Below are 23,896 nucleotides of genomic sequence, written 5' to 3'. Positions count from 1 at the left end.
TCATCTGAGTTTCTTCTTTGGAGAACTGTCTGTTTAGCTCCTTTGCCCATTTTTTAATTGGATTATTTGCTTTTTGTTTGTTGAGGTGCATGAGCTCTTCATATATTTTGTATGTCAAGCTTTTATCGGATCTGTCATTTATGAGTATATTCTCCCACACTGTAGGGTACCTTTTTGTTCTGTTGATGGTGTCCTTTGCTGTACAGAAGCTTTTCAGCTTGATGTAGTCCCATTTGTTCATTTTTGCTTTTGTTTTCCTTGCCCGGGGAGATATGTTCATGAAGAAGTCACTCATGTTTATGTCCAAGAGATTTTTGCCTATGCTTTTTTCTAAGAGTTTTATGGTTTCATGACTTACATTCAGATCTTTGATCCATTTCAAATTTACTTTTGCGTATGGGGTTAGACAGTGATCCAGTTTCATTCTCTTACATGTGGCTGTCCAGTTTTGCCAGCACCATCTGCTGAAGAGACTGTCATTTCCCCACTGTATGTCCATGGCTCCTTTATTGTATATTAATTGACCATATATGTTTGGGTTAATGTCTGGAGTCTCTATTCTGTTCCACTGGTCTGTGGCTCTGTTCTTGTGCCAGTACCAAATTGTCTTGATTTCTATGGCTTTGTAGTAGAGCTTGAAGTTGGGGAGTGAGATCTCAAAGGCTTTTTATATCATGATAGAAACAGATGTCCTAGAATCTGAAGCTAACCCATGAAATCAGTTGATTCGATGTAAAGACCAAAGGCATGTGGACAGACTCCATTTCTACATAAACTTTATTGTTTGACTATCTTGCCAATTAAAGTGTGCATGGTATTGGAGGAAAAAATTGTTTTAATGAATGCACATGGCAGAGGTTTTTTAAATGAAAATACCTAGTGCTGGTGGTGCATAATAAAATGGGCAGTCTTACTTCTATTTAAAAAAACAAATTTAACTGAGTAAATTTGAAGACCTAAAGACGGCTTTATTCACGCACTGTGCCTCAGGCAGCTTCCCCTCCAGCAAGTGGGAAGGGGCTGGGAGGAGGTGCCTGGAACAGAAGGACCTTACAGGCTAAGTGGTAGGACAGGGGGTTCTTAGCAAGAGAAAAGAAAGGGTTGTTTTGGGCAGAGTCACCTTCCTTTAGGGGGAATCACCACTCTAGTGCTAATCAGGAAATTCCAGATTGACTGGTTTAAACTTCTACTCCTGGGAGAGATGAGACTGCAGTTAGGTATAAGTCTGAATGGTGGGGTTTTTAGCAAAAGTGTCTCCATTTTGGGCCTGCTGTCTCTTTTTAACCTTGTGTGCTACGGGTGAGAATGAATGCTGCTCAAACTACTGCACCTCAGATCTGGAGAGCTTGTTAGAGATGCAGATTCTGAATCAGCCTGAGGTGGGGCCTGGGAACCTGCATTAGGAGGGCCTCCCTGGTGCAGGCTCTGAGGTGCCCAGAGGCTGCCCTGAGGGTGCACACGTATAAGGCTCTGAAATGCGCTTAGCCTTTGGCCCGACATTCCCTGGGACTTACCCTGTGGTAGCAGTCGGAGCAGCCACACATAGCTAAGTGCTCACTGGGTGCCAGGCCTGGTGCTAAGCCCTTACCTTCTCTCATATGATCCTCATGAGGGCTCTCTAAGGTGGGTGTAATTATAATCCTCTTTTTTCTGGTGGGACCTAAGGCTTTCAGAGAGGCACCAAGCTGCCCAAGGTCCGGTAGCTGGGTGATGACTACGTCAGGGTGCGGAGGGTCTCTGTCTCTTCCTTCTGGGCAGCACTGTGTCCTACGACATGGACTGGGTTTACCTACAAGGACCATGTTTCATGGCCATTGTGAAACAAGCCACAGTGTAGTAATGGCAGGCAGAGGCAGCCACCACAAACACCAAGTTTAAGGGGCATCTGATAAGGAAAATGTTCACGAAACTATATTAAGTGCAGAAACTTGGGACAGTTTATTAGCAGGACCCCAAGTTTATAAAAACAAAACAAAAACCTCTCTGCATTTATATTATGTATATTTAAAATGCCAAAGGAAAATTATCAAAGGCTTGACAGTGTTTTTTATCACTGAATGGCTTGTGATTTCAGTTTTCTTCTTTATACTTTTCTATGTTCTCTAAATCTTACACCATGAATATGTATTACCAACTTCTTGACCTTTTTATCTGAAATGCATCATATATAAGAATGAATATATGTGATGAAAATATGTAGTCTATTTAGAATAATAAAACGAATAACCATCTATTCACTCCTCAGTCAAAGGAACAGACATCACTAAGACTCCTGCGGTGGTCTGTGCCCTCCCTCCTGCCCACATCCCTCCCAAGGGGAGCCTTACTCTGAATTTGTATTACGATTCCACATTTTCATTACTGTTTTACTACATATGCACATATCTCTAAATAAACTATTGTTCAGTTTAATATATCTTTGAACTTTATATAAATACATACTAGGCATTTTCTTCCGCAGTTTGCTTCCCCCCCTCCAATCAGCCTCTGTTCATTTTTACTGTTATATTCCATTCCATGATGATTTAATTGCCCATTCTTTAGTTGATAGACATTCAGGTTGTCTACAGTTTTTTCTAGTGCAAAAATGCTAAGAACCTTCTTGCTCACGTATCCTGATGTACATGAGCAGAGATACCCCCGACTAGAGTATGAACCTGGGGAAGGGATTGCTGGGTCATAGCATATTTAAATTTTCAACTCAAATGGTTAATGCATAATTACTCTCCAAAGTGGTTATAACAATATAAATTCTTGCATGCAGTGTGTAACAATTCCTTCCCCCCCCCACATTTACCAACATTGGTTATGTGTTCCTTTCAATCAGAAAAAACAGTGGCTTAGGCACATGCCTTGTGGGAAAACCAGTGTTGGAGCTTTTGCATCAAAGGCGGAAGCTGTGCGAGCGTTGCTGGGGTTGTGTGACTGACTGTCTGTCCTTGCAGGTACGCCAACAGCAGCCTCATCAAGTACATGGAGAAGCACAAGGTGAAGCCCGACAGCAAAGTGTTCCTCTTGGTAGGTGCACAAAAGCTGGGTCTGGAGAGGCCCACCCCACCCAGTGGAAGTGTCCCTGGTGGCTGCTGGGGCAAATTAATATTTTTCTTTTCAGATGTCACCTTTGACTTCTAGTCTTATTTTCTCCCCATGATTTATTGGCAGAAAAAAAATTAATTTTAAAAGAGCTTTAATGGTAATGATTTCTGCCAGTTTCACATGTGTGGTGTACAAATGGCATTTGACGTTAATCCTGATACACTGACTTGTAAGCAACCTTTCCATGTGCTGTCAATCTCCTGTTGTTGTAGCTTCAGAAACTCCTTACCATGGATCCGACCAAGAGGATCACGTCAGAGCAGGCACTGCAGGACCCCTACTTTCAGGAGGACCCCCTGCCGACGCTGGAGTACGTAGCCTGCCTTTCCTGGGTCCTCTGCTCCAGGTCGAGGGTGGGATGCAGGGAGGCACTCGCTGCTGGAGGGTTTTGCTCTCTTCATTCTACTGCCCCAGAGAGAAACTGCTCAAGAGAGAAGGCCTGTGTTTCAAACCAGGCAAAGCTGTAGAGAGATGTGAATAACAAATTTTAGGAATGACCATTCATGAGTTTTACAGATAAAGATGAAATCTGAGATCAGAGGGCACTTCTGTAGGTAGATAAGGCATCCAGACCAGTTTAAACCAAACCAGTAGGAAACAGAGTTTAAAATTCTGCGTGTCCACTGCACTGTGGAAGCCCTCTACTTCCCCACCTGTTACACTTCTGTGCATCAACTCTGCTTGGATTTAGTAGGGACAGATTTTCTTGAGAAAAAAAAATGTATTTTCATTGTTGGAGCAACACAAGTTCAGTTATTTTCAGTGCTGATGAAGTCGTGTGGAGACTTCCCTGTCGCTTGTCAGCCGGCCGACAGCAGCCAAGATTCATTGAAAGTGGGAGGGAGCGTCAAACTTGGCGAATTGTTCGTATTGCTCAAATTAAGTTGTATGGGGGCCACAGACGAAGAGTAGGAAGTAGATTGTAAAAAAGCAGAATTTTACTTCAACAAGGCAGTGATATTGTGGATTTTAGATCATGACGTGTATTTTTAAAATAATTTTTAGTGTGTTTGCTGGCTGCCAGATCCCATACCCTAAACGAGAATTCCTGAATGAAGACGAACCTGAGGAGAAGGGTGACAAGGTAGGGCGTGCCCGGCGCTCCTGCACTGCCAGAGGCGGGCCGGGGGGCTGAGGGGGTGTGCGTGGGCCCCCTGTGCGCCACAGCCTTTTATTAGTTATGTGTTACTGAACATACGCCTCGCCGTTTGAATCTGTAAGTTTACCGGTAAACGGCCCCCTGTCCTGCTTTACGGTCTGTTCGCCCTGATCCTGAATGCCTGCTTTTTGCCTCTTCCATGTGTCGCCACCACTTGACACTTTTGAAGCATCCTTCGTTCACTGCAGTAGGATTGGGCAGGCCCGCCACACCCGCCCTTGTCCAGGGCCTGGCCGAAAAGCCCGAGGTGGCCGTGGTGCTGGCGAGGAGCCCACACCGTCTGTGATGGGTTTGGGGGTCGTGCAGGCCCAGCGAGCTGGGGGAGCCCCGGCCTGCTGCCCCTGGCCCCCCAAGTGTTCCCCTGCCACTGTGTCCTTGCGGGCGGCGATGGCCCCGGACCCCTGGTGCCTCCCGACCCTTCTGTGGCCCCGAGACCCTGCGGGCACCACGCTGAGCCGCTCTTTTCCTTTGCAAGAACCCCCCACCGCCGAACCAGCACCAGCCGCCCGCAGGCGCGCCTGGCCCGCCGGTCCCCACGCAGAGCAGCGCGCAGACCAACGGGGCGGGGGCGCTGCCCAGCCAGGACTCTGGACTGGGCCCCGGGCCCCCCAAGAAGCCGCGGCTCGGGCCGTCGGGGGCGAGCTCGGGCGGGCCCGCCGCGCCGCCCGACTACCAGGTACCGGCCGGCCGCGCAGCGCGGGGGTGGAGAATGGGTGCTGGGGGGCCGCAGGGACTGGTAATCTCTGCAAGCCGACCAGCCAAGGGCCATGCCCCCGGGTTCCAGCAGGCGGCCCGCTCCCCTCCAGGCCCCTGAAGCCCCCTGCAGCCGGGGGCGGGCGCGGGCGTCTGCGCCTCTGACCGGGCTGTGCTGACCTGGGTGCGGGCAGGTGGGGACAGGCCACCTAACCAGGGACCTACTGTGCCACCTGCTCGGAGCGGGGGGCAGGAGGGGAACCCGGGTGCCTGCCTGCCTCCCCCCGTGTCCCACGCGCGTCCCCCACTGGCCCTGGCAGAGCTGCCGGGCCGGGTCTCGTCTGTGAAAGCCGAGGACCCGCAGCCAGCGCGGCCCTGCGGGGCTTGTGAGTGGAAAGAACGCTTTTTCATGCTAAGCTTAAAAAGAAAACGTAGTTAGAATTTCAAATTTTGAAAGGGTTCTTGGCCAGCGCAGCTCGTCGGGTCCATGACCCAGGAAGCCGCCAAGGGCCGTCGTTCTCACCGCACGGTCCGACCGCTTTGTCGCCGGACGGGCATCGCGGCCCATCTGCAGCCTTCGCCCAAAGCGGGGCTTCGCTGACTTGTCCCCATGGCCCCTGGTGCCACCTCCAGGTCGTGTGCATCTTTAACCCTGAGCAATGGCTTTGGTGTGTGTGATCTCTCCCGCGCCCTCCGGGAGGACCAGCCTTCTGAGCGCAGCCCGAGGCATCGGCGCCGCTGACCCCAGATGAACTTCTCTGCACTGTGTCATGCTTGCCCCGGGTCTTCCGGGCGGATCTCCTCGTTTAAGGCGATGTAGAAACACGGAATTGGTCATATTTGTCTCTGCCTCCTCTTAGGGCATCTTCACGTGTGACAGTGCCCAGATGCCCCGGAGCTCGTGGAGCCCGCTGCCCCTGCCCCTCTGCCCCTCTGTCCTGCAGCCCTCTGCCCCTCTGCCCCTGCCCTGCTGCCCTGCCTTGTCAGCGGTGCTGCCCTCCCACCGTAGCCTCTGCCCCTGAGAACTCTCCTCTAAGAAGGTCTCTGTGATCACACCTTTGCTGTTTGTAATGAGATTCACAGCACGTCAGTTCACATTATGCGTGCCAGGGATGAGTATGCGAGATCGCTCATTCCTGTTGGCAGGTCTGTGCCGAGCAGCGGGTCCCAGCAGTCCGCCCTCCGCCTTCCCTGGCCAGTGCAGCCTGTGCCCCAGGGAAGGCCAGTCAGATGCGGTTGTGACGGTGGGTGGCAGGCTGCGGTTTGAAATAAGCGAGATGCGTGAGCAGACCAGTTAGCGGTCAGCCACGGGGGTTCTGAGCCGGAGCCTCCGGTGGAGACGGCCTGGGTCCGTCCCGTCGCGAGGAGCCCCGGGGCCGCCCCCGCCGCCCAGTAACCGCCCTGCCGGTTTCCTTCCAGCACTCCGGTTCTCGCCTGAGCTACCAAGGCAGCGCCCAGGGGTCGTCCCAGTCGCAGAGCACCCTGGGCTACTCCTCGTCTCAGCAGGGCGCGCAGTACCACCCCGCCCACCCCGCCCACCAGGCCCACCGGTACTGAGCCGCACAGCCCGGAGCTCCCGCTCCAGCCGCGTGACGTCTGCTCTGAACAGAACAGGAACGCAGGCCGGGAGGCCGCGCCCAGCAGGCGCGCTGGATGCCGCGCGTTTTGCACGGCTGCTGACGTCTCTCCCTTACCGACCTGGGGGAGAGTTTCGCGATGCTTCCCGGGACCCTCCGCTGCGTGCGTTCCGCCGTGACCTCTCTGACGAAGCGTCTGATCTAATCCCAGCACTTCCGTGACCTTCAGCATCTTTTGGAAGAGTTTCCTGGTGCACCTTTCTCATGCTGTAGCAATCACTCTGATACGTCTTTTCAAAGCTCTTTTAATAGGATTTTAATGTTTAGAAACAGGACTCCAGTGGTGTATAGTTTTATATGTCAAGAACCGATTGAGCAACATAGGTAAAAGCACCTTTTCAGGCACTACGTCCTTTTCGGAAACAATTACTGCTTTGCTCGCAGAAGTCTTAACGAGGAGCCGTCGCTGTCCCAAAGTACGTTGGCTGTTAGGTTTCTGTTTACCTAGTTTCAGGGAAGGCCTAATGAAAAGACACATGGCGGGGCAGAGGGGGCCTCCACGCCAGACAGCCCAGATCTTTGCAGTTACTCTGCTTGGTGCTATGAAGACCTGAAGCATGTGCTGGTTTTATCTAGTCGTCCATGGGGAGCTCAGTTCCCAGCATCATCTTATTCTGAATAGTATCAGCAGCTAAAGATAATTTTAACCTTCGTGTAGCGACATCTACCTTAAAAAGGGTTCGAGCGCTTTGGCGACAGAGTCCCCTGGTGCCACAGAAGGCTGACGTGGCCACTACCTGCTCCAGGACTTCGTAGGAGTGATGTTGTCGAAGGAGGTGCTGCTTCCCTTTGAAGGAAAAGCTTTTCGTGTGTGTCGTGCGTAATGATGGCTTCTCTGAAGAGCTCTTGGTTTCTTCACATCTGGGTTAGCTTGAGTAACTCCTTACGTAATCAAGATACTCAAATAGAAGCCTGCAAATTAATCTGCTTTTAATCAAGAGCAGTGTTCTCCATTCATATTTGCATTAGACATAGAGACTATTTTTAAAGCATGTTAAAAATTTAGATTTTATTCCTGTGTAAAGTATGTATTATGTATGCATAATTTTGCCGTTAACTGAAATTTAATTCTATCAAGAATCTTTTCATTGCACTGAATGCTTGCTTTTGCCCCTAGGAGAAAATGTAATAATTGTGCCTAAAAAGCTGTGGGCGGATAGTATACAACTGTACTAGAAAAAGTGCGATTTGCATTTCCGTGATCTGTGAATTAGAGGCTGAGTTCTTAGCCAGTGCAAGGAACCCCTCACTCCCCGGAGTCACAAGGAAATGTAAAGACTGTGCTCCCACTGGACCAGAAGGGGCAACAATTGGTGTTCTTGGAATGCTACTAGCAGCACCAGCCTTGTTTTAAACGTTTTCTTGAGCTAGAAGAAATAGTTGACTATTGTATATGCAAGTTACATGCATTTTTTTAACTATTCTTTGTGAACTTATCTACCTGGTTATGATACTCTGGGTCCATACACAAGTAAAATAAGATTTTTAGACAGAAGCCAGTATACACTTTGCACTATTGATGTAATACTATAGCCAGCAAGGACCTTACTTTTCTCAGCATAATAATGCTATTGATGATAAAGACCCTCTGGTGACGCTCACCACCACTGGATGTGAGACAGTGGATGTGCCCTGTTGGGAGGCATTTCTGATTGTCTCCACAGTAATTTGCCCCTTCTATTTCTTAAAATGAGAAATGAATAGCCCTCTGCATACAGAGCTCCCTGTGTGAAGTTCCCCCTGTGCCCTGGTGCCTCCCTGCCCAGGTTCCTGGTCCCCAGCTGCTCCCTGCGCCCCCTCCAGGTGCCCAGGGCATGTGAGTGGAAGGCATGCAGATGCACGTCTGTCCTTCAGAGCCTGTGATCGAGGCCACGGTGGGAGGCTCTCCCAGGATGGTTGGCTTACAAGTGAAACAGTCTTAGAATGTAAAGTTCCTTTTGTTCGCTTCTAAACCCACCTGTGTAGAGTCACTGTTCCAGATTCTGCTCTCTACTAAACCGTGTTACGGAGAGGTTTCTGTTCATCTACCTTTGAGAAAGCCAGCAGTTAGGTATCACGACAGGCATTCATGTGTGTTTGGAACGCCCACGGCAGCCCTTCAGCAGCTGGCGGCCCCTGTGGGCGGAACACACTCTTCACGTTGGTCGTAGGAAATTCTAACGGGCATAGAGGCTCTGTTCCTGCCCTCTCGGGGGGCTTACATTTAATAAAAAACCCAAGCCTGTGCAGGAGCCGAAATGCCATGGCTCACGCCTGACGCTCCTGAGCGGCTCTGCCCACAGAGCTGGGGTGCCAGGTTCTGCCGCGGGACCCCAGCCTCCCTTGTGCATGGGGGGCTGTGGGCCCGTGACAGGAGCTGGTGGGGCCCTTGTCAGCTGCCCCTGGGGTCCCGTGCTCGCGGCAGAGCCAGCATCCCATCCCCGCTGCACCCCGGGTGGGTTTCTGGTCCCTGGTGGGTCCCGGCCCTCCCCTCCTGAGTTCTTGCCTCAGACTTGGTGGTGCCCATTACCAGTGGTGCCTGTTACCCTTTGGAATAATTTTGGTTCATTATTTCCTTTTCTCTGTGAAGGGGAACAAAACCTTTAACACACTTACGGGTCCTAAACTGCAGGACCTCAAAGAAGACCTGTGAAGCCTGGTCATGTTAAAATGTACCTTTGTGGTCCCCAAAAGACAATTCTCTTTGAGAGTTTTTTACTGTCACGTCCCCTGAGAACAGAGGGGGGCATCCTGTAGCCTGTGGGACCCCGAACCAGGGGGGTCATCGAAGGAAAGAAGGCGTCAGGGTGAAGGGTTTCTGCTCTCCCCGCCACAGATCAGTTTTCGAGTGAGCTTGCTGGTGAGGTGTGTGTGTGGTCCGAGGGCAGCGGAGCCCGAGGGAGGGCAGCCGGGTGGCGGGGCTGATGCCGTGGGGCAGACGCAGTCCTCGTGGTGAAGCAGGTAGTGCGGGAACACACGCGCAAAGCCAAGGACCTGTAGGTTTATACCCGTATGATTTTTAAACTTTAGTACTTAGACTTTTAGCCTTCTGCACTAGTTTTTTGCCCTCATAAATGTAATTGACATTTAGGAATAGAGGGGGTGACATTTACCTGTGTGTGTTCACTGGCTTGTGTCTCTGGTGAAGCAACTTAGCTGTATGCCTTGAAAATGTGCCGTTTTCTCTGCTAAATGTAAAAGAAATAGTTGGGCAATAAGTACTGCAGCTCAGTCTGCTTTGAGTACATTTATGTAGCAGAAACTATACAATGAAGGAAGAATTCTGTGAACGTTGCAAATCCTAAACTCAATGATGTTACCTACCTAGGGGATGGAAGAAGGCAGTGAAATGACAGACTGTAGGAGGCTTGAAGGATTCAAGTATAACGAGTATTTTATATAAAACAAAGCAGTTTAGGTCCCCATGATCTTCAGTAGTCACAATTATAAAGTAAAGTTTGTTGTTTTAGGATTTTAAAAAACTGTGTTGTACCTAAGGCCATACTTATCTTCTATGCTATCACTGCAAAGGGGTGATGTGTATTATATGAAAAAAATCCTAATGCACTGTTATCTCCTAAATATTTAGTAAATTAATACTATTTAATTTTTTTAAAGATCTGTCTGTGTAGACACTAAAAGTATTACACAAAATCTGGACAGAAGATGTCCTTTTTAACAACAATTTAAAGTACTTTTTATATATGCCATGTAGTTTATCCTTTCTAAGCGGCCTAGTTTGTAGACCCCATAACTCCTGTTGTGATGTTTGCCCGTCGCTGTCTCCCTCTCCCGTCATTCTCTGCACGCCTCCCTCTGCAGTCCACGCTCCGCTGCGGGTGTGCGCTCCCCGCCGCGGCCCTGCGGGGTGCAGGCCGGGCGTTCCTGCTTCTGAGCTGTCCTGCCAGCCTTCCTGAAATGACTGTTGAACTGAAATAAATTACATCGCATTTATTTTATACTCTTGGTTGTAATAAAACTTAATTGACTTTGTTTCTGTGTGGATTTTTTAAGTATAGAAAACCTGCTAAAAATTTTAGAATTAAAATCTCTGCTGCATCCCTGGAAGGTCCTCAGCTCGCCCTTGTCCTGCACCGACGTGAAGTCTCCCTGGGAGGTGCAATATGTTATTTTATTCAAAATGCTTATGACGTCACAGAACCTCAGAGGCAAGGCTTGCCAATACGTCGGACACAAAATCGTCGTTTTTAAACATCCCTAGGGGTACATCTTTTTTTTGATGCAAATTGGAATGATGTTTCAGAATAAACATACAGGCTGCATTTGGTGAGCAGCGTGGCACTGGGAGTTTCCCCTTTTATAAGAACGTTGTGTTGTGCCTGTTCGCACCTTCGTATAATTCACTTGATAGATCTGTGGTCCCTCCAGAAGCGAAGGCATCACAAAGTGACTGGAAGAATGCTGAAGTGACACCAGCACGAAACCTAGTTTCTGTTTAAAATAGGCATCGCATGTGTCCAGCCGCTCCACAGCTTGTCGCAGGTTGTACGTGCAGGAAGGTGCCCTTTGGAGGGCAGAGGTCCCCTCGGGAAACTTCTTCCACCACAGCCGCCTCTCTGTAACCAGACGCCTGGGCACAAGAAAGTGGGTGACTGCCCACACCTCTTGCCACTCCAGGGAGAGCAACTCAAAAGTGTGGGTCTATCTCCTCAGGCAGCCGCATGTCCTCTGTGGGCAGGGCCTCCGTTTTATTCCTCCCGGATCCCAGCGTCCGGCTGGGTGATGCTGAGGGCAGAGCAGACGAGACATTAGCGTCACTTGGGACAGGAGCGTAGAATTCTTGGGTCACTTATATGTACACCATGTTTGTATATGGACAGGGTTTTGTTCCAGGAATAGTGAAAATGGTAGAAAAAGGCATCACTTTCTTAAAATAGGTTCATGTGTTTTTAGCTCCCAAGTCATAATAAAATGCCATTCTGAAGGAAAGGAACAGGCAAGTCAAATGGCATTTCAGTAAAAAGCTAAGCCAGGTTAGCCGTACTTCAGAAGCTGTCTTGGCTGCCAAGAGGCAGGCATCTTAACACCCCCATAGCATCATTTTATTCAGCAGGCAGTAAAAAGCCCGGACAAGCAACACGTGTTACGAGCCTAATAGGAAAATTGTCCATTTTGATCTAAATGAGAGAGTCTAGGAGGAAGAGATGGAAGTGTTGACTTAAACATCAAAATGTATTTAGCACATTCTGCTTTTTCACACCTTTCCTGCTGAGTCGTTCAAAAAGCACTGCTGAATTTTCTCACACAAAGAAGCTGTTACGGATTGAATGTGTCCTCCCCAGATTCTTATGTTAAAGCCCTTACCTCAGTGTGACTGTATTTGGAGATGGGACCTTTGTGGAAATAATTAAGGTCAAGTGATGTTACAGGATCAGTAAAATTAGTGTCCTTGTAAGAAAAGACACTGGAAAGCACCCTCTCCTCCTCTCCGCCCGCTGTTTCCCTTCTCCCTCAGCCCCTGAGCTCGCCCTGTGTGTGTGCCTCAGCTACCCCCGTCTCCCTCCCCAGCACATGAGGACTGGGTGGGGGGGAGTGGGGGCAGCCTTTGCCTGGAACCGAGCCCTCCCAGACCTTGACCTTGGATTTCCCAGCCTGCAGAACCATGAGAAAATACATTTCTGTCGTTGGAGCCACCCGGTCTAGCGTTTCGTTATAGCAACCTGAGCAGAGTAATAACAGGTTTTGGTTCCAAGAAGTGGGAGCTGCTGCAAGTCCCCCAAATGTACAAGGGGCTTTGGGTGGGTAGAGGCCAGAGGACTTCGGAAGTGCATGCTAGAAAAGGGGCATGGTAAAGCCGTTCTGGGGAGGGCTCAGATGGAAACGGGGAACAGGCAGTCGGGGACTGGAGAAGAGGCAGAGCTGCTTACAAGACTGGCAAAGAACCACCTGAGTTGCCATTTAGCCTGTGTGGGCTGGGTTTGCAAGGTTTGGCCCCCTTGGGGGAGAGGAGGGAAGACAGAAGAGAAACTCTCTGTGAGTAGATAGCACGTGGGGTCCCCCTGAGAAGAGCAGCCCTTGGTGGGCAAGCCTGGTGGTCCCCAGACCCCAGGCTGCTGAGGAGGGCAGGAGGAAAAGCCCAGTGGGGTTGCAGCCGTCTGGTCCCAGATGCCAAAAGAATAAAGCAAAACCGCTGCAGAAAGCCCTGTACTCGGGAGAGCTGCTGCCCAGGGCCTGGGCTGCGGGCCAGAGGTGGGAGAAGGTGCAGGGGAGCACAGGGGAGGGAGCAGGGGGGCGTCCGGAAACCCAAGGCCTCTCTTTTCGTATGGTGTTTGTAGAAACTTACTAAGCTTCTTTTTTTTTTTAACCATGAACACTTTAATATTACCCGAATATCTAAAAATCTTACTAAAAAGCAAGTTTTTCAATTTTCCTGTGGCTCAAATAATTCCACACATTTTCCCATATAAACAAGGAAGAGAAATGTGTGGAATTTGCTTCTCCACCACTATGTATACAAATCCCTTTGGGCACAAACAAGGAGCTCAGTGGTGTTTGTAGTGTGTGTGTGTGTGCACAGTTCCCTGCATGATCACTTATTTGCAATTCATAGGAACTTTGATATGAAGAGGATAGTCAGAGAGAACTTCCTGCACCGTGTTGGCCCCACGTTTATCTCTAGCGAGGATCGCCCCAAGGAAGACATTCAGGGTGCGCCTCACGGAGTCTTCCTGCTGCCTGGAGACTGTGCTTGGAGGGCCCTCTCCTGCATTTAGCTGTTCTGTCCCCGTTCTAACGTTTGGACTTGGACCTTGATGCCAGCCAGATGGGTACTTGTTAAGACCCAGAACCCTGTTTCTGGCTTTGCTCACCTTGAAACCTCCAGGGCCCTGTACGTACAAGGAGCATCCAGTCCGCCTGCCAGGGGCAGAGTCAGGCTGGACGGGGGGAGCTGCTTCCATAGCTGACGCCGTCCTGGTCGGCCCACGGCCTACGGGAGGCCGCCTGTCCTCACTGTGGGAGCTCGTGACCGGCTCCCTCTCAGGTGGCTTGAGAGCCATGGGACGTGGACAGTCTCTGGTTCTTTCCTGACCTGTGTTCTGTGGGAAGCCAGGCAATGGAAAAGCCGCACATCTTGCCTGGACCCCACCCTGGCCAACGGAATCGACTTCTGTTTCCTCCAAAGGCTAAATAATGAAAACAATGGATCTAGAATCCAGATTTTTTTCACCAGATCTAGTTTTGGCAAACAAGTCAGTCTCCAGCTGCCCACGGCCACTGTATCCTAATTCAGAAAAGAGAAAAAAATAAATTCTGCAACATGTCTGTGCTCTTAAAAATAGCAAAACATTCCAGTATGAAACTGTCTAAAATTCTTACAAATTTATCTGCACATAAAAGGCATGAACACCTAAGTCAAACTTGAAATAATTGTTACAAAAGCCAAACATATCCAGTGTCCAGCCTCGTGCCTCTCAGATGTTCCTGGACCGCTGGCTGTGCCTGTGGGATTGCTTGTAGGTCACGTCACATGCTCTAACACGTCTGGAAAATTCTGGGTGAAATATGAAGCGCAGTCTTTTTCAGAGCTTTTAACATGCAGAGGACACTGTGAATTTCCAGGAGGGCTGGAATCTGGTGCAGCCCCTCCGTGCTTATTTGACCAAAACACTTTCTTGCACCTCAGAAGAAAGCTCTGCAGAGACCAGTTTGGAAATGCCTTGTGCCAGGCGCTGTCGAGGAGCCTGGGTGCTCACTGCCCAGAGCCCTCGGCTCCAGCGGTGAATGTCCATTGACCAAAGGCAGCACATCGATCTCACTCCCTTGCCAAGCCCTGGGTTCCTGTGGGCACCTGATGCAATTCTGGCCCGTAGAGTTTGAGGGGAGACCTGCTAGAGGGTTCTCTAGGCAGATGGATTTCAAGTTTGTTTGTTTGTTTTTGGTATCATTAATATACAATCACATGAGCAACATTATGGTTACTAGATTCCCCCTATCATTAAGTCCCCCCCCCCATACCCCATTACAGTCACTGTCCATCAACATAGTAAGATGCTGTAGAGTCACTACTTGTCTTCTCTGTGTTGCACAGCCCTCCCCGTGCCTCCCCCATGTTATGTCTGCTACTCGTATTGCCCCTTAATCCCTTTATCCCTCCCTTCCCCCCATGCTCCTAGTCCCTTTCCCTTTGGCAAATGTTAGTCCTTTCTTGGGTTCTGTGATTCTGCTGCTGTTTTGTTCCTTCAGTTTTTTTCTTTGTTCTTATGCTCCACAGATGAATGAAATCATTTGGTACTTGTCTTTCTCCGCCTGGCTTATTTCACTGAGCATAATACCCTCTAGCTCCATCCATGTTGTTGCAAGTGGTAGGATTTGTTTTCTTCTTATGGATGAATAATATTCCATTGTGTATATGTACCACCTCTCCTTTATCCATTCATCTACTGATGGACACTTAGGTTGCTTCCATTTCTTGGCTATTGTAAATAGTGCTGCGATAAACATAGGGGTGTGTATGCCTTTTTCAAACCAGGATCCTGCATTCTTAAGGTAAATTCCTGGGAGTGGAATTCCTGGGTCAAATGGTATTTCTGGGTCAAATGGTTTAGTTTTTTGAGGAACCTCCATACTGCTTTCCACAATGGTTGGACTATTTTACATTCCAACCAGCAGTGTAGGAGGGTTCCACTTTCTCCACAATCTCGTCAGCTTTTGTTGTTCCTAGTCTTTTCTATGTTGGCCATCCTTACTGGTGTGAGGTGATATCTCATTGTGGTTTTAATTTGCATTTCCCTGATAATTAACAATGTGGAGCATCTTTTCATGTGCCTGTTGGCCATCTGAATTTCTTCTTTGGAGAACTGTCTGTTCATATCCTCTGCCCATTTTTTGTAGGGTTATTTGCTTTTTGGGTGTTTAGGCATGTGAGTTCTTTATATATTTTGGATGTCAACCCCTTATCGGATCTGTCATTTATGAATATATTCTCCCATACTGTAGGGTGCCTTGTTGTTCTGCTGATGGTGTCCTTTGCTGTACAGAAGCTTTTCAGCTTGATGTAGTCCCATTTGTTCACTTTTGCTTTTGTTTCCCTTGCCTGCGGAGATGCATTCAGGAAAACGTTGCTTGTGTTTGTATTCAGGAGATTTTTGCCTATGTTTTCTTCTAAGAGTTTTATGGTGTTATGACTTACATTCAGGTCTTTGATCCATTTTGAATTTACTTTTCTGTATGGGGTGAGACAATAATCCAGTTTCATTCTCTTGCATGTAGCTGTCCAGTTTTGCCAACACCAGTTGTTGAAGAGGCTGTCATTTCCCCATTGTATATTCATGGCTCCTTTATTGTATATTAATTGACCATATATGCTTGGGTTTATATCTGGGCTCTCTATTCTGTTCCATTGGTCTATGGATCTCTTCTTGTGCCAGTACCAAATTGTCTTGATTACTGTGTCTTTGTAGTAGAGTTTGAAGTCGGGAGCATAATCCTACCTGCTTTATTCTTTGTTCTCAGGATTGCTTTGGCTATTCAGGGTCTTTTGTGGTTCCATATGATTTTTAGAATGATTTTCTCTAGTTCATTGAATAATGCTATTGGTATTTTGATAGGAATTACATTGAATCTGTAGATTGCTTTAAGCAGGATGGTCATTTTGACAATATTAATTCTTCCTATCCATGAGCACGGAATGTTTCCATTTATTGGTATCTTCTTTAATTTCTCTCATGAGTGTCTTGTAGTTTTCAGAGTATAGGTCTTTCACTTCCTTGATTAGGTTTATTCCTAGGTGTTTTATTCTTTTTGATGCAATTGTGAATGGAATTGTTTTCCTGATTTCTTTTTCTGCTAATTCATCATTAGGGTATGGGAATGCAACAGATTTCTGTGTATTAATTTTGTATCCTGCCACTTTGCTGAATTCAGATATTAGATCTAGTAGTTTGGGAGTGGATTCTTTAGGGTTTTCTATATACAATACCATGTCATCTGCAAACAGGGACAGTTTAACTTTTTCCTTGCCAATCTGGATGCCTTTTATTTCTTTGTGTTGTCTGATTGCCATGGCTAGGACCTCCAGAACTATGTTGAATAAAAGTGGAGAGAGGGGGCATCCTTCTCTTCTTCCTGATCTTAAAGGAAAAGCTTTCAGCTTCTTGCTGTTAAGTATAATGTTGGCTGTGGGTTTATCATATATGGCCTTTATTATGGTGAGGCACTTGCCCTCTATGCCCATTTTGTGGAGAGTTTTTATCATGAATGGATGTTGAATTTTGTCGAATGCTTTTTCAGCATCTATGGAGATGATCATATGGTTTTTGTCTTTTTTGTTGATGTAGTGGATGATGATGGATTTTCAAATGTTGTACCATCCTTGCATCCCTGGAATAAATCCTACTTGATCATGATGGGTGATCTTTTTGATGTATTTTTTAATTTGGTTTGCTAATATCTTGTTGAATATTTTTGCATCTGTGTTCATCAGGGATATTGGTCTGTAATTTTCTTTTTTTTGTGGTGTCTTTGCCTGGTTTTGGTATTAGAGTGATGCTGGCCTCGTAGAATGAGTTTGGGAATATTCCCTCCTCTTCTACTTTTTGGAAAACTTTAAGGAAGATGGGTATTAGGTCTTCACTAAATGTTTGATAAAATTCAGCAGTGAAACCATCTGGTCCAGGGGTTTTGTTCTTAGGTAGGTTTTTGATGACCAATTCAATTTTCTTTGCTGGTAATTTGTCTGTTCAGATTTTTTGTTTCTTCCTGGGTCAGCCTTGGAAGGTTGTGTTTTTCTAGAAAGTTGTCCATTTCCTCTAGGTTATCCAGTTTGTTAGCATATAATTTTTCATAGTATTCTCTCATAATTCTTTGTATTTCTGTGGTGTCCATAGTGATTTTTCCTTTCTCATTTCTGATTCTGTTTATGTGTGTAGAGTCTCTTTTATTCTTGGTAAGTCTGGCTAGGGGTCTATCTATTTTGTTTATTTTCTTGAAGAACCAGCTCCTGCTTTCATTGATTCTTTCTATTGTTTTATTCTTCTCGATTTCATTTATTTCTGTTCTAATCTTTATTATGTCCCTCCTTCTACTGACTGTTGGCCTCATTTGTTCTTCTTTTTCTAGTTTTGTTAATTGTGAGTTTAGACTGTTCATTTGGGATTGTTCTCCTTTCCTGAGGTAGGCCTGTGTTGCAATGTACTTTCCTCTTTACATGACCTTTGCTGCATCCCACAGATTTTTGCGGTGTTGAATTATTGTCATTTGTGTCCATATATTGCTTAATCTGTTTGTATTTGGTCATTGATCCATTGATTATTTAGGAGCATGTTATTAAGCCTCCATATGTTTGTAGGCTTTTGTTTTCTTTGTATAATTTATTTCTAGTTTCATACCTTTGTGATCTGAGAAGCTTGTTGATACAATTTCAATCTTTTTGAATTTAGTGAGGCTCTTTTTGTAGCCTAGTATGTGGTCTATTCTGGAGAATGTTCCATGTGCACTTGAGAAGAAATATGTATCCTGTTGCTTTTGGATGGAGTGTTCTGTAGATGTCCATTAGGTCTATCTTTTCTAGTGTGTTGTTCAGTGCCTCTGTGTCCTTACTTATTTTCTGTCTGGTTGATCTATTCTTTGCAGTCAGTGGTGTGTTGAAGTCTCCTAAAATGAAAGCATTGCATTCTATTTCCCCCTTTAATGGTGTTAGTATTTGTTTCACACATGTAGGTGCTCCTGTGTTGGGTGCACTGATATTTATAATGGTTATATCTTCTTGTTGGACTTACCCATCATTATGTAATGTCCTTCTTTGTCTCTTGTTACTTTCTTTGTTTTGAAGTCTTTTTTTCTGATACAAGTACTGCAATGCCTTGTTTTTTCTCCCTATTAGCTGCATGAAATATCTTTTTTCCATCCTTTACTTTTTTGTCTATGTATGTCTTTGTGTTTGAAGTGAGTCTCTTATAGACAGCATATAGACAGGTCTTATTTTTTTATCCATTCAGTGACTCTGTGTCTTTTGATTGGTGCCTTCAGACCATTTACATTTAGGGTAATTATCAATAGGTACGTATTTATTGCCATTGCAGACTTTAGATTCGTGGTTACCAAAGGTTCAAGGGTAATTCTCTTACTATCTAACAGTCTAATTTAACTCACTTCATATGCTATTACAAACACAACCTAAAGGTTCCTTTTTTTCCCACCTTTTTCTTCCTCCTCCATTCTTTATATATTAGATATCATAGTCTGTACTCTTTGTCTGTCCCTTGATTGACTTTGGGGGTGGTTGATTTGATTTTGTATCTGCTTAGTAATTAATTGTTTTACTTTGCTGTGGTTTTATTTCCCTTGGTGACAGCTATTTAGCCTTAGGAATATTTCCATCTATAGCAGTCCCTCCAAAATGCACTGTAGAGGTGGTTTGTGGGAGGTAAATTCTCTCAGCTTTTGTTCATCTGAAAATTATTTAATTCCTCCTTCAAATTTAAATGATAACCTTGCCGGGTAAAGTAATCTTGGTTCCAGGCCCTTCTGCTTCATGGCATTAAATACATCATGCCGCTCCCTTCTGGCCTGTAAGGTTTCTACTGAGAAGTCTGATGATGGCCTGATTGGTTTTCCTTTGTATGTGATCTTTTTTCTCTCTCTAGCTGCTTTTAAATGTCTGTCCTTATCCTTGACCTTTGCCATTTTAATTACTATATGTCTTGGTGTTGTCCTCCTTGGGTCCCTTGTGCTGGGAGATCTGTGGATCTCCATGGCCTGAGAGACTATCTCCTTCCCCAGACGGGGGAAGTTTTCAGCAACTACCTCCTCAAAGACACTTTCTATCCCTTTCTCTCTCTTCTTCTTCTGGTACCCCTATAATGTGGATATTGTTCTGTTTGCATTGGTCTCACAGTTCTCTCAATATTCTTTCATTCTTAGAGATCCTTTTTTCTCTTTGTGCCTCAGCATCTTTGTATCCTTCTCTAATTTCTAGTTCATTTATCATCTCTTTTACTACATCTAATCTGCTTTTAAATCCCTCCATTGTATGTTTCATTTCAGATACGGAATTTCCTAATGATTGAATCCCCATCCTAAATTCATCCCTGAGTTCTTGAATGTTTTTCTGTACCTCCATGAGCATGTTCATGATTTTTATTTTGAACTCTCTTTCAGGAAGATTGCTGAATTCAGCTTCATTTGGCCCTGTTTTTGGTGTTTGCGAGATTTTCGTTTGAACCAGGTTCCTTTGATGTTTCATATTTGTATGCGGCGCCCTCTAGTGCCCAGAACCTGTGGTCTCTGGAGCTGCTCAGCCCCTGGAGTGATGTCGGGGGTCGCAGGGGAGCGGTGCTGGTGCCTGGGGGGAGGAAAGAGCCGTTTCCCGCTTCCCGTCTGCGGTGCCGTCTGCGGTGTCAGAGCCCGTGGGCCGGGCACCCAGGTGGGAGCCTCTGTGCTGTGCGTCTCTAGCTGTTGTGGGCGGGGCCTCCCTCTGGCTGGCCTGACGCCAGCGCAGTGACTGCGGGTTTGTGAGCTGGTGCCGGCAGGCCGGGAGGAAGGCGCAGCCGGCTGTGTGTCACAGTGGGGGCCTCGGAGCTGGGCAGGCAGCCAGGGGCATGGGGCCCCTGAAGCTCCTCAAAGTTCCCAACCTGCTGGGCAGAGCGCACCCGGACAACCCTGTCCAGCTCTCCCTTCTCCTGCACAGCAGGCTCCGCGCAAACCCCGCCCCTTCAGCAGCCCTCTCCCTGCTGGGAAGCCTCTCGGACCGCCCGCCTTTCCTTTGTGCCAGAGCAGCCGGATGTGCATCCCTGTCCTCCACAAATGGCTGGACTCTCAGTCTCTCCAAGTATTCCTCCTCTATTAGCTTCCCAACCCCACTCATCTCCAGAGCACCATGCAATGTAGGTTCGTGCCCCCAGAGCAGACCTCCAGGGCTGGGTGTTCAGCAGTCCCGGCCTCCACCCCCTCCCCACTCCGTTTCTCTCCCTCCCGCCGGTGAGCTGGGGTGGGGGAAGGGCCTGGGTCCCGCCGGATCAAGGCTTTGGTAGTTACCCTGTTTCGTGAGGTCTGCTCTGTCCTCCAGGTGTGTGCAGTCTGGTGCAGCCTTCTTTCCTGTTGCTCTTTTAGGATTAGTTGCATTAACTATATTTTCATAATATATGTGGTTTGGGGAGGAGTTCTCTGTCTCACCTCTCACACCACCATTTTGATTCACTCTTTCGGGTTTCAAGTTCTAAAAGATAACCAAGGTACTAACGTCTCACTTTCCCTCTCCGGACTTGGGTGTATGAGCTGGAACTGTGACGGCCAACTAAGGGCCACGAGGGAGCCAGCCACGGGCCTGTGCTGAGCCTGGGGACCTCTGAGGAGACAGAAGGAGCCGCATCCCGGAGCTCTGCATCGAGGCCCTGCTCTTACCAGCCCTGGACCTGCCCCGTCCCTGGAGCTCTCCTCTGGGAACTTATAAATGTCCTTACCAAAAGAATCATTTTCATTAAAAAAAAAATCTGCAGTTGCAATCATGCAGATATGGGGGCCTCACTAGTGAGAGCCTTCCTGCCACTGGCTCACCGAGCACTCAAAGGTCTGTGCTTGGGGATGTTAATTGTTAAAAGGCAGTAGCTTCGTACAGATGGAGCGTCACCCACCATTATTGCCAGGATCTGCAATCTTTATATTTAAACGACTGAGTCTAATAGTCCCGTCTTTAGTCTTTCTACATTAGAAAATTAAATATTCATTCCTTAGCAACAACTACAGGCTATGGTGGTAAACAGTCATCAAAGCGCAGTAACGATGAAATCTGTAACCAACGTGAAATCCTCCGCGCCTCCGAGGAAGCGGTCAGGCCAATGGCCTGGTGTCTGGTCGCAGGGAGCGCGCTGCGCTGGGCGGGGCTGTGCCCCGGTCCGTGTGCGCGAGTCCTCGCTGTGCACGAAGCTCGGAAAGGGGGGGTTCCCGTCCTCCGTCCTCCAATCGCCCTCTTTCCAGGAAGCTCTCCTGATTCCTGCAACCCCCTACGCACGCTTTCTGGAGAATTCTTCCTAGGTGCCCTCTCCGAACCATGTCCTTTGACAGCTAATCGTGAACACCGATATTATCTCTTACCGGTTAATGTTTCAGCGGGGCCCTGGGGACAGCAGCACAGAGGAAGTGGAAGTGATATGAATATTGCGAAAGTCAGCGGTTCTCACGCTGTCAGGTACAGCCACCCCATTTTATAAGAAATATTTTTGTAACACTCCTTTATCTGGCATGGAATGCACAGATAAGGTAACGGGCCTACTATACTCATGATTTCGAAAGATATTAATGCAATGCCCCAGCTGTACAAAGAGAGAAAAGGGAAGTAACTCGTGCCAGAGTGCCGTGGACCTCAGTACGCCGTGTTCACCACTAGAAGCCACCGTGGCTTAGGAAACGCAGGTGATGCGAAGTGTCGGCCACGTGCCTGGGCCGCGGTGCGGGCAGTGGCCGGACCTCCTGAAATGCGGAACAATCTCTGGTAAAGTTAAAAACAAAACGGAAGTGTGACTGCGACCTGACGTACAGGTAGTCTTGTTCCTAGCAATTCAGTATACATTAAAAGTACCCCCAAAATGCTCTTTGTTTATGTGTAAAGTGAGTTTGGTTCTAGGTACAAATACTTACAAACTGGTTTTTCACCTAATGAATGACAGAAAGGCTATTTGAAAGTTGCAAGGGGCGCAGGACGGTTCTGCGGTGCGGGCACGGTCCTGGACACTCTGGCGCTGCCAGCAGGTCGGCCGTCCAACCATTGCATAACCCTCACGTCCCCACGAATTTCTGAAAAGCCCTCTGGGATGTTCTGGTTCTAGAGAGATCCACTGAGCTACGCCAAGGCCTGCCTGGGATGGGTTATTACAGACAAGCCGAGTTGACGCTCAGCTTTGAAGGCCTCGAGAGCCTGAGGTGAACCCCGCGTGCCAGTTCGCTGGTTCTCAGGGGGCACTGGACCAGATGGGAGGCAGCCGGAAGCTGGGGGTGCAGGGTGGCAGCCTCGTCCCCAGGCGCTCCTGCCTGGCCCGTCTGCCAGGTGAGCCCCACCCACGCGTCCTGTCTGGGGGTGCATGTCCCGTGGCTCTGGTGTTTTGTCCAGGTGTGTGATCTCTGGGAGAGGCTGCGTTGGCCCCTCTCTCCACCATCCAGATGTGACTGTCCCGGTGGTTCTTTCCAGTAGTTTCTACTTCGCTATCAAGACTGTGTATATTGAGTGTTTGTCATCAAAATTTTCATGAATTCTTTGAATGTATTTTATACAATAACTGCTTTGAACTGTTCAGTTAACTAACTTTTGGGCCCAAGCAGTCAGTGAACTGTCGATCACTCAAATTGGAATCTCACATCTCAGTGTTCAGTCAGCATATCCCCTGCCTGTGGTCAGAACTGCGGGGCACCACGTCTACATAGGCAGCTGTTTTACGATTCCTGAGAAATCCCTGTCCGAGGATAGAAGGCCATGGACTCGCTCATCAGCTCCACGCAGTGGGCTTGCACTGAGCAGCGAGGGCTCCGGGCAAGAGAGGCGAGAACCACGGGGGTGTCCTGGCTCAGGGGTCGGGGCCTCAGCAGAGGCGCCACCCAGAGGGAGAAGGTGCCCGGCTGGCATGTCCGCCTCTTGCAGGGGGCCGGTGGGGTGGGCATAGTGGGCCCGGACGCAGGACCTGGGGACTGGGAGACCATAGGATTCTCTGGCTTCAAGCTCAAGAGGCCGATTCCTACGATCCATTTCTACTTAGAACACTTCTGACCCCAAATGTGTGGGTTTTCCACACTAAGCTATTCTCCAGTGCCCTGCAGACACCAACTGGCTATCCTATTACTTACTTCAATTCTGAGTCTAACCCCACAGTTCAAGGACTTGGCCCCCAGGCTGCCCCCACCCAGGGCCAGCGGTGTACCCGGCCTCTTATACTTCCGACTGACCGGCTGTTAATCAGGGGTTCCCATGACCCCCTCCTCAGGTTTGAAAATTTGCAAGAAAAGCTCACATCTCAGGAAGACAGCTTACTTCATTATAGTAAGTGTGGAGGGAAGCAGACAGTTTGCCGTCCTCTGATAAAGGATTCAGCGCAGGGACAGCAAAAGGGAAAGGACTCCCAGGGAAGGGGTTGGTGGGGGGGAGGGATGGCCCCCTGGGGCCCCCTGTCTTCTCAACCGCGTGGCCCTCTGGCACCGTCACGCACCCCAGCCTGGCAGCTGTCCAGGCCCTGTCCTTCAGTGGTTTTATGGAGGTTCCATTGTGTGGACATGATCCGTTAAATCAGGGGCCTTGGCGAGGGACTCGCCATCCACCCTCCCCTCCCTTCCCTGGAGGCTGGGGAATGGGGCTGAAATCGTGCCTTTGTCCTTCTGGTGATCTGCTCCC

The 23,896-nt window shown here is 48.1% G+C and overlaps 1 protein-coding gene across 5 annotated transcripts in view; it reads left to right on the top strand.

Annotated features, from left to right (window-relative positions):
• CDK19 (cyclin dependent kinase 19) overlaps positions 1–10,557 on the top strand; it is a 108,545-nt gene extending 97,988 nt beyond the window's left edge. For 4 of the 5 annotated variants that reach the window (XM_036902973.2, XM_036902967.2, XM_036902971.2 and 1 more), the window contains 5 exons: positions 2,946–3,018; positions 3,309–3,406; positions 4,102–4,180; positions 4,731–4,931; positions 5,809–10,557. In XM_036902973.2, coding sequence (XP_036758868.1) covers positions 2,946–3,018; positions 3,309–3,406; positions 4,102–4,180; positions 4,731–4,931; positions 5,809–5,970 — 613 coding nt within the window. In that variant the 3' untranslated portion in view covers positions 5,971–10,557. The remainder of the gene's footprint in view (positions 1–2,945; positions 3,019–3,308; positions 3,407–4,101; positions 4,181–4,730; positions 4,932–5,808) is intronic. The other variant, XM_036902968.2, reaches the window with a different exon arrangement.
• The last annotated feature ends 13,339 nt before the right edge of the window (positions 10,558–23,896 follow it).

This window comes from Manis pentadactyla, chromosome 12, assembly GCF_030020395.1.
Source record: "Manis pentadactyla isolate mManPen7 chromosome 12, mManPen7.hap1, whole genome shotgun sequence".
Lineage (NCBI taxonomy): Eukaryota > Metazoa > Chordata > Mammalia > Pholidota > Manidae > Manis > Manis pentadactyla.
Note: the sequence above shows the minus strand (reverse complement) of the source record. Positions and strands in the feature narration are given on the sequence as shown.